Source organism: Manis javanica, chromosome 5, assembly GCF_040802235.1.
Source record: "Manis javanica isolate MJ-LG chromosome 5, MJ_LKY, whole genome shotgun sequence".
NCBI classification, from domain to species: Eukaryota; Metazoa; Chordata; class Mammalia; order Pholidota; family Manidae; genus Manis; species Manis javanica.
In genome coordinates this window covers 34677774-34696854 of record NC_133160.1, presented here as the reverse complement: position 1 = coordinate 34696854, position 19081 = coordinate 34677774, and the positions used below count along the sequence as shown (strand labels likewise).

Below are 19081 nucleotides of genomic sequence, written 5' to 3'. Positions count from 1 at the left end.
TAATAGTTTTTCTTGATTTATTAATCCATTAAGCAAAGGTCAAGACTCATATTTTTGCATGACATGGAAGCATTTGCTATCCAATAGGGAAGTAAAGACACATACATGACATCCAGCATACTCCGGTCCCTGGAAGTAACATTTCTTATACTTTTTCAATCAAAATAAGTTTAATTTGATTCTCCTCTCCCAATCCCACTAACTCTCCAAGGTTGGGGGGAAGCTCAGAGCAGCGGACACTCTTGGTGACCCACTCCTACCCTGTGGTCCCCCTGCAGTTTTGGGGCATGGTCTTGTTCAAGCTTCCTGCCTCCCTTCCTTCTCTGAAGGCTTGTAAAGCTGTCAGGCAGCCTTCCCATCTGAGGTTCTGCCACTGCCTAGGTCTTGGGTTTCAGAAAGCCTGTGTTTTTTAGGGCTCCAAGGGCCTTTTATTGCTCCCACACTCCAAAAACTGGAGAGCTGGGCTTTTGCCACTCCACTCTTCAACTCTGGGAGGACCGCCATCCCGTACCTCTTGTCTACTCAGCTTAAGGAGGTAGGTAGCTCAAGGGCTGGCAGGCTTTCTCTGTAAAGAGCAAGATAGCAAATATTTAAAAGTCTGTGGGCCACACAGTCTCTGTCACAGCTATTTAACCCTGCTGTTGTAACATGACAGCTACCATAGGTCATACATAAATGGATAAATGTGGCTGTTCCAATACAACGTTATGGACACTGAAATTTGAATTTTATGTAATTTTTATAAGTCAAACAATCATCTAATCCTTTAGAAATGTAAAAACTATTCTTAGCTCATGAGCCATACAAAAACAGGTAGCAGACTAGATTTGGCCAGTGGGGCATAATTTGCTGGCCTGGAGGCTAGACTTTTCAAATGTAAAATTCTGTTTAGATTTTATCAGGCTACTGAACTCAGTTTTTGATTGGTATTATTTAAATCAAATCTCATTAATGTTAGGACTGCTGGATTTATCAAGTTCTGATGTATCATCAACAAATAAATCCTTCTAGGGCACTGATAATATCCCTTTGCTTTTCCCCATAGCACTCTGAGTGATGGTATACATAATTTATAATAGCAGCAAAACAGGGAGCTTATGATTTGTTCTTCATTGGGCTATCTCCTCTGCTGTGGGACTCACACAATCATTTCCTTATTCGAAGAAGAAGTAATTAAACCCACCCTAGAAGATTGCCACGACAATTACATGACCTCGTGTTTGTGGCAATGGTTTGTTAATTGTAATTGTAAAATGTGAGGTGGTATCGTGATCATGGTTTTTAAGTATAACATATGATGATCTCTGTCCTATGGCGGTGGTTCTGTAAAGAAGAGAAACTTGGAGACTGGAGAATAAATGGGTTTTATTCTTCAGTCTCCCACTGTAAGGCTTTGTGGCCTTGGTTCCAACAATTTCTCCATCTGTCCAATGGTGATAATGTTCTTGACCTGCCTGTAACATAGGGATTGAATGAGAGAGATTGTTAAAGCTACACACATGTAAAATTTAACTTTAACATGTGGGGTCTGTGCTAGGCGGGTATATGTGTATATGGAATCCAAGGTGGCTACAAATATTCCTGTCCTCTTGTGTATGTATCCTAGATAAACCCTTCATCTGTGTGCGGGAAGGACTCAGTATAATGAAGTTCACTTTCTTGATTAGGTTATATTGCATATAAAGTTGAAAGAATTTTGCAGATATTATTAAGGTATCAACCCTTTTGACTTTGACTTATTCAAAATGGAAATCATCCTGGGTGGGCCTGACCTAATTGAGTGAACCCCTAAAAGGGACTGGGCCCTTCCTGAAGGAAGAGGAATACAACAGAAAGATTCTGCTACTGACCTTGGAAAGGTAATCTGCCATGCTGTAATGAGGGCCTATAGATTGGGCCACATGCCAAGGAACTATAGGCAGCTTCTAGGATCTAAGAACAGTCAGTAAGGAAATGGAGATCCCAGTGCTACAACTACAAGGAGCTGAATTCTGCAAACAACCACTTGAACTTGGAATAGAGTCCTGAGCCTCTTAGGAGAATGCAGTCCAGTTGAGACTTGATTTTAGCCAGGTGAGACCCTGAGCAGAGAATCCAGCCACTCTGCCTGGATGGGTTTGCAACACGTTTGTGGTAATTTGTTACACAGCAACAGAAGACTAACACAGCGTGAACTTACTGCCTAAATGGGGTGATGAGCGTAAAACATCTCCAAGTAAAAGGCAAAAGATGGTCTAACTGACATCTACATCATAAGTTCTGTATCCCACTCTGAGAAGGGCAGAATAAGGGGGTGTGTGGTAGGATGGGAGCTTCATGGATGGAAGATTCCTGAGGTCTGTCTTCTCTGCATGGAAGGAAGAAGAGAAGGAAGGAGTTTCCTTGGAGGAGATGGGACTAGAGCATGGGAAGTTCATGCCTTTATATAGTGTGAAGTCATAAAGACAAAGAAAGGAGTTTTTCAAGAATGAGGTAATAATTGATTGTATCAAACCCTCCCAGGAGCTTCAGATGAGCAGGTAGAAGTGACCAGTTGGCTAGGTGCAGGTCATCTGTATCTTGAGCTATGTCACTGGGCACAATGGGAGTTTTAAAAGAATAGTCTTTTCAACAAAAGGTGCTGAGACAACTAGATACCTCTATACAAAAGAATGGAGTTAGGTCCTTATCTCATATCATATGCAAAAATGAATTCAAAAGCGATGAAGAGTCTAAATGTAAGAGCTAATACTATAAACTCTTAGATGAAAGCAAGCATAAATCTTAGTGACCTTGGATTAAACAATAGTTTGTAAATAGGACACCAAAAGCACACATAACAAAAGAAACAAATATAAATTGAACTCTATCAAAATTAAAAACTTTTATGCTTCAAAGCACATCATCAAGAAAGTGAAAAGTCAACTTACAGAAGGAGAAAGTTTTTTGCAAATCATGTATCTGATAAGGGAGAGTATTTAAAATGTATGAAGAATTCCTGTAATTCAATAATTAAAAGATAAATAACCCAATTTTAAATTGAGCAAAGGCTCTGAATAGATGATTCTTCATAAAAGGTATACAAATGATCAATAAGCATACAAAAAGATGCTTAATATTGATCATCAGAGAAATGCAAATCAAAACCACAATGAGATACCACCACACATATACTAGGAAGGCTATGTTCAAAAAGACAGACAATAACCAGTGTTGGCAAAGATGTGGAGCTATCAGAATGCTCACACATTGCTGGTTGGAATGTAAAATGAGGAAGCTACTTTGGGAAGCAGTCTGACAGTTCTTCAACAGTCAAAACACAGAGTTACCATATGACCCCCTAATCTCACCCCCACATATGTACCCAAGAGGAATGAAAATATATGTCCACACAAAGAGTGTATGTGAATGTTCACAGTAGCATCATTCATAATAGCCCCAAACTGGAAACAAGTCAAATGTCCATCAACTGATAAATGAATAAATAAAATATCTTCTTTTAAAGTTTTCTATATTGAAAAAAAGGTACAATTCACCCCTCTGAAGATATCCAATCAATATTATTAAACATCTTATTGAAATGAACTTTGTTAATCAATCATTAATAATATAGTGACCTAATACATTTAAAAAAAATCTTCATGCGCATGCAATATAATGAAGTGGTAGGATTTAAACATTCCTAAAGGGGGTTTTATATATTATGTATTATTGTGAAGTGCAATTTTCAGTCAAAAAGTAATAAACACTGCCATGAGTGATTTTTAAAATACTGTTCATTAAATACTTAGGTTATGCCCAGAACTATATGGTCATTGAATTCAAAATCTCAATAAATCCTCAGGTCGAGTAGCATGCCCGAAGTTCACAGCTGGTAACCCTGGAGTAAGGATTTACACCCTAACAGATCCCACATCAGACTATTCTTTGCCACACTGATTTCTACAAGTACCATGTCTGCCTTAGCTGATTGCAATTTTACACCTTTCCACTTTGCTTTATACTATTCCTTTACTGAAAAACCCCTTGTGACTATTATATCCAATTTATTTACCTTCCATTTTCTTTTCAGTCTGACAGTTGCCTCTCTTCTAAGTAGATCTCTTCACTCTTTTCCCTGGTTTTGTCACTTCCTATCCCTTGTCAGACTCTCTCTTAATGACTCTTGTATTTGCTCAAATCATTTTCCATTGGTCACTTGGAGAGGTGGTGTGGAAACAGCTGGAAGGGAGGAATGAGAGAATATATTCTGCATAAAACCCTCTGCTTGCCTCACTCAATACAGGCTCTCCTGTTCTTTCTATGAGAGGTGTGGAGGAGCCTCTCCACAGAGAAGAGCCTGCTGATTAAATTTTATACTCAAAACTTTTCTAGGTAATGATGCCTGTTAGCTGATTCAAACTCAGCAACAAGCTTCAGAGGTGGCAAGCTGTTATTTTGGCATAATGCCTTTGACCTTCTGAATATATGTGTTTTTGCATAGGAAGTGGTATTTTAATCTTTTCTGAATTTGCTTTATACCACAAACACATATCTATTGTCCTATACATGTTTAGAAAACATGGTTTTAATCAAAAGAAATACATGCAACAAAGTCCACAAATCTTAGGCATACAGCCTGGATCAATGTCTACCTATGCAAACACCCATGGAAGCACCACTCATCTCAAGTTATGGACTAGGGGTTCTCAGACCTTTGGTCTCAGGACCCTTTTACACTCTTATGTTTTTAGGAAACTCAAAGAGTCTTTGCTTACATTAATTATATCTGTCAATATTACGATGTTAGGAATTGAAACAGAAAACTCAAAATATTTATTAATTCAATAACAATGATATACCCATCAAGTTAACATATAACTAATGTATTAAAGCAGAATATTTTTATTAAAAATAACTGTTTTCTAAAAAATTGGTGAGATGTGTGGCATTGTTTTACTGTGTTTCAAATGCCATTAATGTCTGGTTTCATGGAAGTCATCTGAATTCTTGTATCTTTTTTTTTTTTCATTCAGTCTGTTGTGATATGTAATTTTCACAGAAGTAAGAGAAGGAAGTATGGTTTCCCACAGAGATGGACTTGAGACAAGAGGACCTCATAGACCCTCTGAAAGGCTCTTGGGGGACACACTGGTCCACAAAGCAGTCCTTAGTGCATACTCTGAGAACCAGAGAATATTTGGTCAACGCATAAAGTTAGCTCAATGCTGAAGATGTGTCCAATATAACCATTTGTGTGGTACTCAGTGCTTGTAGGTAAATTCATAATAATAGTGTTACAGCTTGTAGAGTTGCATATGCTGCATTGTGAACAACACATCCATGTACAAATACCAAGCTTTTTCTAAGGAGAAGCAAATGATAAAGTGTAAAAAACTGTGTGAGAACTTTGAGAAAACTGAATATATACATTACTTGAAAGGGGTAAACAATAATTTTGATGGGTCAGTGTAACATTTCTTCATTTAAGTTAGGTGATATCAAAGTTTCAGAACAACTGAGGGTCGAATTCTTTTCTCCCCCCCCGTTTTGTTTTTCATACAAAAATAGCTAAAGCTGCTGGATCACAGTGTGAGTGAAGCGGTACACAATATTAAATTGGCCTCCTTTGGAAAGTTTTCCAAATTTTTTCTAGATGGAGACTTTAAGGGGTCTCAAAAATTTCCAAGATAAAGAAGCTTAAGAACTGTCCCTTACTCCAAATTTCCAAGATAGTTACTGAGAAGAAGAAAGGATGAGGCATTGTATCATTTACTGAGGTAAGCACAGCCACCTGTTTTTATTTTAACATGAAAGCAATGATGCTGCTATTTTAACCATCTCCCTTCCCTTCTCTAATATTTTTTCATCTCTAACCTATGGAGCAGAACACTTCTCATGAAGTATTATTAAAGGCGATGGCTCATAAACATTCATCCCAGTGGCACTACCCAGGATTTATGATGACATTAAAGATTCCATTATTAAAGTTTGTGTTTGGGATTCTGTTAAATGCCAAGCATCAAGGAAAAGTTGTGAAAGTGTGTTCTTCTGTTAGATTTACACATGGGCTGATGAAAAAGCAAAGGGTTTGGAAGGAGGCATCCCTGAGAGAACCTGACACTGAAACACAGTGGATCCTTGAACATGGGTTTGAACTGCCCAGTCCACTTATACATGAAATTTTTCAATAAATACATTGGAAAAGATGTTGGATATCTGCAACAATTTGAAAAAAAATTTTCTTTTCTCTAGCTTACTTTGAGAAGACAATATATAATAAATATATATAAAATACATGTTAATCAATGTTTATGTCATTGGTCAACAGTATTAATAAAGTATTTGGGGAGTCAAAATTAATGGGGATTTTCGACTGCATGGGGGTCCATGGCCCTAAAGCCCATGTTGCTCAAGGGCCAACTGTAAGATTCTGCTTCACTCTCTACAACCACACATTGATGGGTTTGCACTGTCAAGTGTTTGTTGGCCACCGTGATAATTGTATTGTTTTGAAAGGATGCTAACAATAATAATGGAGGAAAATTATTTTCCTTGGATTGAGAAGATAAATCACAAGAAATTTTAGCCCTTCTTGCAGATTTTCGAAGCTATTGCCTACCAGGAGGCCACAGTTACAAATTCTTCATTCAGAAAACAATAGTCACTTGATAGTTACTGACTACCTGTTCTTGGAAAAGTGAATGAACAAAGCTGAAGAGAAATCAGTTTATGGAAAAATATGCATAAACAGCTTTTAAAGTGTAAGTGGGTATAGGGGAGAGCCCAGTAAACATAATATTCTTCATGTAAGTGTAGATCAATGATAACAAAAAAAAAAAAAAGCAGTTCCTGTGTGGTGACCTCCAATGAGTTCTACACAATGGTATAAAGGTCATATCAAAGTGTGGGCAAAGGATCTGTTTGTGTTTATAAAGAAAATCAAAGCCTAATTGGGCTACCCAGAAAATGAACTAAGATACGATATGAAGAAGAACTTCCAACATCAGAACTCTCTGGAAGACTCATACCAGAAGATGATAATCAAAAAGCCTCAACAAAGATCCAGGCGCTGCTACAGTTGTAGCTGCATGCATCCCACCGGTTCCTGGACTTGCCATGGGAATGAAGAAGGAGATATGTAAGCTGGCCTGTGCATACAGCAAAACAACAAATTTGACTGGATCTGTACTGTCGGAACTCAACCAAGAATTAGGAGAAGTGCAAGTTGTAGCACTCCAAAATCTTACAACTACAGACTATCTACTGTTAAAAGAACATATGGGATGTGAACAGTTCCCAGGAATGGGTTGTTTTAACTTGTCTGATCTCTCTCAGACTGTTCAAGTTCAGTTGGACAATGTCCATCATATCATAGATAAATTCTCACAAATACCTAGGATGCCTAACAGGTTTTCTTGGTTTCACTGGAGATGGCTGGTAATTATAGGTCTGCTTTGGTTATGTAACTGTATTAATATTATGTTAATGTGTGTGCACAATTTAATTAGTAGTTTAAAACCTATACATGCTTAAGTTACTCTACAAGAAGATATGTCAAAGAAATAATCAATCTTCCCATGTTTTCTTTCATCTGCTACTTCTATAGCTTTTCTTCTTCCTTCCTAATCACAACCCTTAAATATAATTCGTGCCTCATATCGAATTTACCAAGTATCATAATTCTTCCAAGTGGTAAAGATACCTCAAGACAAATGCTGGGCATAGAAGCCACAGGGCATAAATCTGCAAAGAAGTAAAAAGCTAACCTTCTCAAACAATATTGCTTCTCTCTCACTTACCAACTTTACATTTCCTTGTATGGCCCCGGAAGATGACTGGTTAGCCAGAGATGGGTAAGATTCCTCAAGGGAGGAACAACCTAAGACAGGCACAGTTGCAGGGGGGCCATCAGGTGAGAAATTGGGGATCAACAGAGGTGAGGCTTAGAACCTCACCCCGCGCACCCCCCCCCCCGTTTTGAGAGAAATCTTCTGCATCCGTGGATGTTTTATTGCCCTTGTCTAGCTTGGATTAACACTTAGCCCACAGGCACACACCTGATCATCTACATTTGCCCTCTTACAGCACTAAACTATGTTTTCTACCTTTATCTTGCATCTACCTACCACTTCAGCACATTATTAAAAATAATAATAATAATAAGGGAGAAATGTGGGATTCACATATAAATCAAGTATAAAAATCAAACAAATATTCATATTTGACCTGAATGTCTATAGTTCATAATGCGTGATCAAAACTGAAAGTTTCTGTGATGACTGCCCTTGTACTGTTGTTCACCATGTAAGAACTTATTCAGTATGTAATAATTTGTTCACCATGTAAGAACTTGTTCGTTATGCTTCAGAAAATTGTAGACTGATGAGAATTAGGCTTGGGGTGGATTAATGATTGTGCATTGAGCATTGAGTCCCCTATACAGAATTTTATTGTTGTTAACAACCATTTGATCAATAAATATGACAGATGCCCTCTCAAAAAAAAAAGTGTAAGTGGGTAAGTGCAGAAGGGCAGGTTAGTTCTTGCTTGGGGGACAAGGGAGGATCTGGAGGTGGCATTTTTGGAGGTTGCTTTTTAAGGGTTGATAGAACATCATTATGTGATGTGGCTAAGAAAGATGTGTGCTCTGGGTGTGTGAACAGAGAACAGTGATAATTTCAGATTGGCTAGGTGAATAGGCAGGTTGGGGCCAGAAACCAAATGTTGACCTCAGTAATTCCAAAATTAATGTTTAGTTCGTGGATAGGAATTCAGCACTTATGGTAATCCCATTCAGCAGAATGGTAATATGATCAGAGCTGTCATTTGGGGAGATTAATAATCTACGTGTGGAGGGATCTGAAGGGCAAAAAAATTCAATAGGAAGTTACTACCAGTTCTGAGTGTTGATAAGGGAAGAGAGGGCAGCTTCCAGGGCAATTAGGGTAGAATTCAAAGATCTTATCAACAGATGGATGTGGGAACACAACAAGATGGCTGCAAGCTTTAGCAGCCATTATGAATTGTTAAAATAAATAGTGGGGACAAATGGAGGAAGGGGCTTCATGTTTGATTAATTACATACAATAGGCATGTGGTCCATTTGTTCAAACTGTGAAAATCGGAGGGGAAAAAACAGTGCTTAGGAGAAAAAAGGCCAAATCTAAAGTTATGGATTTGAGAATTATATGAAAAGAAATAGAAACTGAAGGAAGGCCTGTGATTGAAGAAAACAGCTAAAGGAAAATACATGTAGAGAAGATTCTCTTAATAGATGTTGAAAGTTTCTTTCTCTTTTTGAATTGCTTCCCAGGAAGCTCATGCTAGGTTACAAACCCAACTGCAGAAGTATCTCTTGGTTTAGGTTTTCTGATATACTGTTTCTCTTGTACCCTAAAACTTGTCCCCCTTAAGGCTCGGGGTTTAAGTAGCATGTACAACATTTTTGCAATACTGTGTATTTCATGGATTCCAAGATGCATCTATTTTTCACATTTTAACATCTCTGAAATTGAGATGTGTCTTACAATCACTGAATTGTGAGTCATAGTAAAAGGGAAAGAACAATCTGGTTAATGAAGAAGGAATACAGTCTATATAGGTATTGCAGTCACTATTGGACAATTCAAAATCCTTTCTGGGCTGTTAAGAGAGAAAAGGGTAAGAGCTGAGATTCAAGTTCCCTGACTCACAGATTGGAACAAAAGGTGATAGGAGTAGAAAAAGCAAGTTGTAGTAGAAACCCAGATAAGCTTGGGGCCAAGGATAAAGGAGGCTTGTTTCTTGCTTCTCTAGAATAACTCTAGGAAATTCCAAGCTTCCTGGAGAAACCTCATGATATTGGAACAATATGGCACCAGTGGCTGACAGGACATATTTAAATGGATGGACGTAAGTTAGCACTTCTGGTTCCCACACAGTCCACCAAGATCCAGAAGTTCCTGCATATTGCAGGGGAATGCTGAAATAAAAGTCTATGGTGAACTCTTGGCTAAGCAGAGGCCTTGAGGCTCTGGGAAGGGAAGGCCCACTTGGTAGGGTAGCAGAACAGGGCCGTAAGACCATGCAACTCCTTGCCAGACTCCTCCCATCACCAGAAGGACACATTGCTTTGCCTTACACACACATGCCATCTGGGAAAAGCAGGGAGACCTGAATGGGGATGGTACTCTAACATGCTATGACTTTGAAGTAACTGACTATCTCTCTGAAATAAAGTGTTTTTTAAACTGAAAGAGACTTGGATATTTTAATTGGCAAGATTTTTTTTTTCCTTCAGAATAAGTGAAAATGCAGGATTTGAGTGTAATACAAGTTTATAAATGGAAACAAAACATCTTTTTGTTGTATCTTTGAGCTCTGTGTACAATTTAATCCTACTAGAGTAGAATTATTCTATTTTCAAATATTGAAAATAATCTGGATTAAGGAAAACAGAAAGGCTCTGGATACAAAGCTGGAGAATAGAAATATTTATGGTGGTAGGGGGATAAAAAGCCAGAGATCAGAAAAAAGGGAAAACTTGGAGTACCTGTCAGAAGCAGAGAAAAGAGGAGACAAGAGAAGGATTCAGTGAGGGGCTACAGAACGCTGAGCTCTTGGAAGAAGCCATTCAATTTAATGAGGAGCCATTTGGAATCTTTGAAAACTTGCCACCCACATATGGTGCTATTTTAATAGCCATAACTTTTCAGCAGGTGTTAGTGCTAAAAGATATGTGGTCTAACCCCAGTCTTAGACAGATAAGCAAAAAGAGAACCAGAAACATTTCACGTAGACAGTTCAAGTGATAAATATGAGAAAAAGAAAAACAAGTCCAGTACATTTGAGACCAACCAGCATCAGCCTGTATTGTATCATTTGGGCAGAGGGGCAGGGAGGGAACTGTGTCAGGATATCCATAAGCCCCCTTGAAAAATAATGAAGTGATCATTTATCTAAAAAAGGCAAAAGCTTTCCTGGAAAGTATCCTTGGGAACAAATACTCTGACCGGTGTTAAATGTGTTTTAGTTTTTTATTAGAGAAGTTGGAAGTTTAATTTCAATATTGACGGTAATAGTTTTCTCTGCTTTGTTCAGAGGAACACACAGAATCCATTTGTACAAGCATATACAACAATTCGGTTGGTATTTTGTGTCCTAAAATCAGTAATCTGACTGGTTCTAGACTACCAAGTTTCCATGCGCCCCTCTCAGTTTCGACAGTGTGGTCCAGTTCCCAATGCAGTACCTTTTCATGCACTGTCTTCAACACTACAGCAGGCTTCAAGACCATGCAGAGTAACACTGCAGCAAATTGTTTTGATATTTAACAGACATAAAAAGGTTATTTCCTGATATGAAATTCTGAAAATCTGCATAAATATTTTTGTGTAAAATTAAATTAGTTATGTATTTTTTTGAAACTAGAACTTGAAGTATCAAGAATGCCCACATCAGTCATATACACATATATATATGAGACTTTCTCAGTATGCTAAAAGTCTCGATAGTCAAATTATATTCTGTGCCATACACTTATTTAACCAGTATTTATTTGGCATTAGGTTAACTGTGTCTGTATGGATTCATCTTAATTGGTGCTTGTGAATCATGCAAACATACTCCTAGTATTCCTGTTACTAATCTTGTCGTGTGGCAATAGATGATCTTGCTCCATAGCAGTGCGAATTAGGAGTATAAATACTTTATACATGGTCACATTTACAAACACTTGCCAATAACCACTTCACAATCTTTATGGTGTAATAATGTATTGTAGTGTCTGGAGTCAAGCAGAAGCAATTTCCACAATGCAATATCAGCTGTAAACTTTCTTCAATGTGCCTAACAGAGTTCTTCTTTGAGCACTGATGTGTTTTTCTGTTCTAATATTTTCCACAACTTTTACAGGAAATTGGCTTCTTATGGCATGGTAGAGACATGGCACTTACTGATGAGGTAACTTAGATATAAAAAAAAAAAGTTCTGCAAAATTGTTTGTCTAGCAGATCACCACTTCTGCTGATGAGTTTGTAGACAGAGTTTTTTATTTTTTCTAGTGCATGCACTCGCTATTAAATTGCTAATGCACTATTTTTTACTGCAGCTCAAACATGTCCTAATGCACCACAAAGCAGAGTTGTTAACACCAAGCTCACTGACTTGTGATGGTATTTTGTAGCAAACATGTTTAAGTTGTAATATCAATGGTTAAACTCTGCCTTACTGGAATAGCAATTTTTATGGACTTGTAGCTACTTTTGGTTGGCCAGGGAAATTCAATGTCAAAATGTTAAGTAGAAGTATGTAAGTCTCTGTGGTTTCAGGTAACGTCTATACATAAAGGAAACACAAAAGACAACGGCTTTCTTGCATGGGATTTGTGTCGAGAAGTTTGGAAGTGATCTTTTGATGCTGTGCAGTTTTGCTGCTTCAATTTGCATTTTGGAGTTTCACACTACTGTTGCTGGCCTGCGGTCCATCTCGGCTTCCAATTTCACCATCTGTTGCATCTCCTTCGCCTGCAATATCGGAAACATGGCCTTACATGTTGGAATCCTCTCCTGAAGGCACATAGCAACCCTGGCTTCTCTTCTCCCATAAATCTGATATCTTTGCTTCTCAAAGTGGTCCATGGACTAGCAGCATTAGCATTACCTGGTGCTTTGAGAAATGCAGAATCTTGGACTCTACCCCAGACCTACTGAATCAAATCTGCATTTTAACAAGATTCCCAGGAAATTTTCCTGCATACTGAAGTTTGAGAAGGACTGATCTACATAGTGCCAGGAAAACTATTTGAAAAGACAAAGACAGTCACTCTTAGATTATGTCATGTCAAACTGTTTGATTTAGTTTCTACAGATTGACACATGCCTTGACTGTCTGTAGATAACTTGATCACTTTTAGAGTAAGTGTTGCTTATGCACAATTGACTCCCCAAATAGTGTGAAATTTAATTCCTAAGAATTCCTTAAGAATCTAACTTATGGAGACATTTAGGTGGGAGAAATCACATTGGTTTGGCTGAAGTATCCACAAGTGGAACATTACAGGGATATGTAGGGTAGAATCCTACTGTCCAAAAACTATTCATAGGGCCCTTATTTTTCTGAGGTAATTCATTTTTTAGGAGCTAATCCAGGAAGTAGGCCATGGTGAATTCATTCTCAAGAGTTAAGATTGTCACTAAGACAATCAGCTAGTTTGGGAGGTGGAAAAGATTCAGATGGAGGATAGATGCTGGTGAAAAATAACTGCTTGGCAACATATGGAAAATCAATTGGTTCTTTTGAACATTTACTTTTCCAAATCATTCCTGGATGCTTATTCCCAGCCCAATGCATGTAACTTCCAAAGGAACAGGAAGGCATCCCTTTCATCTTTAAGTGACACACCTCTTTGAAATGGCATTTAAGAGTAGAAACATGACAGAAGAGGACTTTGAAGTGCCCTGATGTTACATGTCTGCTTAGGTATTCCAGCTAAATGGAAGATCAGTGGGAGGGTTTGGTTAACTCTGTAGATCATACTGTGAGCATCTAAATGTTGCAAATGAAGTCCTATAACAAAATTAGTTTCACCCACGGACTATACTGTGATTTTCTTCTTCTTGTTTTTATATTGTAGCTTTAAATCTAATTTTGATGAGGATGGATATAATAACACCTAAGAATGATATCTTTCTGCTTAGATATGGGATGGATGGTTCCCTCTATCCACATATTTTTTATGCTTGAAGTATAGTAATACTCTAATAGAGAAATGAAGAAATGGAGGAAAATGTACAAACATGAAACCATGACACAAACAGTATTAATAAGTGATGACAGTGAAACATTATCAGCACTGGAAATAAAATACTCCTATGTTCAGTAAATGGTAATAAAGGATTCCCTATGATTCTCCCCCTTTAGCATTTAAAGACAATACATTAAAAGACTATTTCCAGAGCTAGGTTCTCATAGGAGCAGGTGACTACTCATTCCCATTTGCCAGGGACCACTCCAGTTTATGTCTGTAGTCCTGGTTATTATGAACAGCACCTCATTCACTCTCAAAACTGTCTCAGTTCAGACAATATATCATATGGCCACCTTACTTATAAGGGGTGATCAGGGTCCTTGCAGACCAGATCTAGCAGAAAGCACGACAAGAGTCATTGGGTAATGACATTGTATAATGTTTGTGTGCGCAGACCGTACCTCTCTGTCATTAAAACACATTGCAGAACTTTCAGTGGGTTGCTTTAAAAATTAATTGCAGTCATGTTGTTTGTGAAGGATTTCACCCTGTGACCCAGTCATGGCTGTGGTCAGTCCAAATGATAACCATATATCACTGTTCTTGATGCCTGGGTCTGACTTGCTTACCATGACTTGAGCTTCTCCATCGGAAATGCTGCTAAACTTTCATCAGAAATAATTCTCTAAAGAATTTGGGCATTTTGGTTTGAATATTACATCAGAAATCCAAGCATGAAGTAATCAAGCTTTCAAATCCAAACCCTTGAGATACTGATTCTCTGTGACCAGATGTGACCCATAAACGGACGCCCCAAGAAGACTGACATAGGCAAGAAGGAAAGCAATGTCTTGCTTATCAGCGTTTCGGTCCTACCTTGTGTTTGGGACACTGCATGGCAGGATTTCAAAAGCTGTTTGTACAAAAATAGTAATGTCAAAATTGAGTCATACATACAAAACAAAGAAAATAAATGAATACTGAAGTGAATTTGAGAAATGAATGCAAAACCATGTACGGAAAAGCAAAGAGCTAAGGATAAAACATGTATACACCCATCAGTGACGCTCCCCCCCGAGCTGATCTCAACAGGAAAAAAAAAAACCCAACAAAACAAACAACCGATGCCTATCAGCCCACACGGCGACTCTCTCCCGTGGCTGTGAGTGGAGAACCCTCCCGTGAGAGACGCCTCACCCCTCTTTATTAAATGATAGGATTGATGACAAAAATCAATTTTTAAAACTTGTGAGGTGACAGTCATGGAGCTGTTAATGTTTGAAATGGTAAATGCAACACAGATGAGCTACTGAGTGGCTCGGGGAGTCGACAGGAAAACTTAGTAGGAAACAAACCCTCAGCCTCTGGAGTTTTAAATGAATACCCGGCTGACCAAGTAGCTAAGGCCATTCGGCAGCTTAAAACGGACACATGAGGTTAGGATCCAGAACCATGACCAAAATATATTAAAATGTGAGTTGTTTCTGCCAGTACCTTCCATGCTGGTCTAGCTAATTGAGTAGATCCACTTCATGCTTTGTTCTGGAGGTACTGGGAGAACGTATATGGGTAGGGTCACAGGAAAGTAGTAAGAAACCTCAGAGGGGGTTATGATGAGCAAATGTTAAAATTAATTTATCTTTGAGAAACAGAACATTGTCTTGGGATTTAATAAGGCTTTGGGAGATGGTTATAAAATTTGGGATCTCTGGGAGACAGGAAAGTGTTTTCCACCCATGAAATGTTTAGTTGGTGATGAAAGGAGATCTCCCACTTGGTTCCAGGTCTTGTCTATTATGAGGGAAGAAAAGGGGCCACTGTTGTATCATTTGCCATCAGCCTCTGACAGTGTTGTAACACACAGAATAAGTGAATTGAGAGCACTCTGACCTTTAAATTCCAAAAAATAAAGCAAAACAAAAAACATACCAGAAGGAACTGGTAATGATTTTCTTACTGAACAAGCTATGTTTGTAAAGCAAAGCTTAACACAGAATTCAAGACCAAATTCTACATTTGCTGGAACCATTAGTATGATATCTTGAATTTCTTTTCATTGACTCTCATTAAATCTTCATCAAATTCAAGCCGTCTCATGTTCTATGATTTCCTAAGTATCAGTTGTGGGTGGTAGGAATTACTTTTGACATATTGAGTACATTATGTGAATTTTTAGAACAAAAAGTCACTATCTTCCCAATATACTCAACCAGTATAGTTATCACTAATCCAATATTTCAATGCAATTCTCATGTGGTTTTTCCATATATTAGGATAGAAGCTCAAAGTGATTTTTTTAATGATATACTTTGGCTCTGAAACTAAATACACTAGGTAATTGTATTCTTTAGCTCTATATACACCACTATGTAGTGATGAGTAATTTTTAGCACATTTACATTAGTCAAACTTGTTGCTAAGCAACATGATAATTTCTAAGTAGTTTCTTTATTTAGTTAACTGAAACATAACTGTGCTGCCTTACCTTCATTGTGCCATCTTCTAAGGCATCCTTATCCCCTCTAGCCCTGATGGGATTCTAGCATTTTAGAGATGGTGGCTTTACGTTTATTCATTCCCATTTTATTTTGTGGGAACACTTGTTGAGAAGAACTTTAAGAGTGAAAACATAAGCTAGGTAACTGATAAAAGAATGTGATGCATCTATGAGATGGTTGAATGAATCAGACCCATGGGACAATAAACACTTATTGTCCCCCTTGGGGATTTGTGGACTGTCATGAATAGAAGCATTTAGCTGAAAAGGAAATGTGAAGGGTAACTCAGAAGTATGTTGATGAATAAAATTTCTTTCCACCAAAAAGGTAAAGAATCTGAACCCAGAAGTTGGATTTGCTCCTCAATTGCAACACCAAAAAAAAAAATTATTTTATGGTTTGTTATCCTTTCTCACAGGTATATTTTAGCATAATTCCAACTTAAGTGTTCATCAATGGGAGCTATTTACTCTGACAAAATAGCCCTTAAATTGGATTGCTTTATAGATGGAAGAAATAAGGAACAATGTAGTACATTTTTTCATCCAAACCCCTTTACACTTTCCAGATGGAAATAAATTATCTAGAAATAATAACTTCCAAACCAGCTACACCTACAGAGTGAAATTTGAACGGAGACAAAGTGAAATTTAAACTGTTACTGGGGGTCATTCTGCCACATAGGTTCTAGGAAACTGAAATGAGACTGTGGATGGCTGGTGGACTGTAGCCCACTTGGGATGGAGCCCACTTGTATATGCTGTAGATAAACACACCTTTATCTTGTTGTTGGTGTATGCCTGACAGCTAACTGAAGAGTTGGAATTTGGATAACTCTTTGTGGGTACTTCTTAATTTAGTGTTTTGTCTTGCTGGGGAAAAGCACCAAGTGTAGTGTATCCGCTCATGGACATAGTTTGTAGAAGCGTGGTGATTCATGCCCTTAGTTCCTTGCTTGGAAGCCCTAAGGTTTTATAACTTCATTTTTAGATTGGCATTGAAAATAGGTGGTCTCTCTCCTTTGCTTTTAAGCATAATATCAATTGCCTCTAGATCGCAAATTATAGAATTCCAAACGAAATTGGAGAAATAATTTGGAACCTCTGTTCTCTCTTCTTGATATCATTTTGAGAATCCTCACAATCTATTCTAATGATGACTTTGAACTCTTCTTTCCCCACAGCCACATTCCTCCGTCATGTCAAAAAAGAATACTTTCTGTTCTTTCTGGATGAGACAGGGAAAATACAGTAATAGACACCAAAATTGTCTAGCTGCCTTTCCATGCCACTACTTAGGCTACTGGCTTTAGCAGAAGGGGGACTGCAGGCTGCAACATTTGCTTCCCAAGCTGGCTGGCTGCCTATGACTTTATGCCTTTTAGGTAAAGTACCTGTTCGTTCTGTTTCTCTAGGAATTCTAGGTGCTCAAGCTGGACTTTTTTCAACTGATCCATTTCTTTGGACTGTTTCATTGCAAGCTGCAAAAAAAAAAAAATTCTGATAAACTTTGGTTCTAATCTTAAAACTTATGGATGAGGAATGACTGGTAAATTAACAATTTAAGTGAGAGAGATAATACTTTAAAAATGAGCAAAAAATGGTCTGACAACTGGGAGAGTTTAAATCCATAATTATTACTGGGAAGATCTTTCCTGCTAAAAATCTTAGAAAATAATAGAGTACTTATGCACAGTTAAAACTTGGCTTCATTTTTCCATATAAAATGGTGCCACATTATTAGCTTAAAGATTCTAGTGAGAGATTATTTTAGCTTTCAGGGAGCAGAGAAGCTAGAATGTTTAATGCACAGAAAATCAAATTAAGCAAATTAGTTGGAAGTCTGAGTTATTGCTTACAGTTGTTTTAAAGGAAAAGTGCAAAGAAAATTATTAAATACTTACTCTCTTCCTTTCTTCCAGAAACTTTTTCGTGTTGCTGCTGTTTAACTCTCTGACTCGCCTAAAAGTAACAGGTACAAATAATAGTTGGCGTGACACTGAATGGATTTAGCATAATATTAAATATTAAAGAATTATATTCCATTTAATTATCCAGATGGGATTACCATTTCTTTTCCCTAATTTTTACTGCAGAATTTTTTGAGACATACAATGTATAGAGGATAATATTTAAAAATTCTGTGTACCCATCATTCAGATCAGTCAATACAAGTGTTTTGCCATGTTTGTTTCATACTTTTAAAAGAAACAGTGGTACAGATATAATCAAAGTCCTGCTATGTTGTTTTGTGTGTTTTCCAAGTTTACCTAAGTGGTAACATATTCTGGATTTCTTTCTATAGCTCATCCCTTAGCGTTATGTTGTGGAGATATAGTTATGTCTCAAACTATTCCATTATTTTCATCTGCTGGAAGAATTTTCCCATTTATGAATAGCCTATATACAATATTTCCAGTTTGCCATTAGAGACAGGTAGGTTATTTCCCAATAGTGTTACAATGAACTGGCACCCTGAGGTTCTTGGCACACTATCTGTTGACTAAATAAATGAATGAAGTTTTAGGCATAACCTCTTGTGCATGTGAACAAAGGTTTCTCTAGGGCATATACCTAGACGTGCAGGTTGGTAGGGAAATGGACAACTTCCTCTTTACTCTAAAGCACCTGCCTCAGTTTGCACTCCCAGCCAGTGTCTGGATGTTACCCTTTCTCCACGTCTTTGCCCACTCTTGGTACTATCAGATATTTTCTTTTTTGTCAACTGGTTGTTCTTGTGAAATTGCATCACCCATTTTAACTAGCATTCCCTGATTACTGGTGAGGTGGAATACTTTTCTTGACTGAACAGACCTATAGCTGACTGAACTTCTATGACAGTTATAGGTCTATTCTGGTTTTGTTCTTTTCCACTCAGTTTTGGATATTTATATTTT

The 19081-nt window shown here is 37.7% G+C and overlaps 1 protein-coding gene across 14 annotated transcripts in view; it reads right to left on the bottom strand.

The window, feature by feature from the left end:
* Positions 1 to 3624: 3624 nt before the first annotated feature.
* The window catches only part of PLCB4 (phospholipase C beta 4), a 399190-nt gene continuing 383733 nt past the window's right edge, over positions 3625 to 19081 (bottom strand). For 12 of the 14 annotated variants that reach the window (XM_073236931.1, XM_037017489.2, XM_037017483.2 and 9 more), the window contains 4 exons: positions 18089 to 18146; positions 17579 to 17665; positions 14564 to 14600; positions 10963 to 12464 (listed from right to left, as the gene is read on the bottom strand). In XM_073236931.1, the coding sequence (XP_073093032.1) occupies positions 12376 to 12464; positions 14564 to 14600; positions 17579 to 17665; positions 18089 to 18146 (271 nt within the window). In that variant the 3' untranslated portion in view covers positions 10963 to 12375. Of the gene's footprint in view, positions 4201 to 10962; positions 12465 to 14563; positions 14601 to 17578; positions 17666 to 18088; positions 18147 to 19081 lie in introns of those variants that run through there. The other 2 variants (XM_073236932.1, XM_073236928.1) reach the window with 2 other exon arrangements.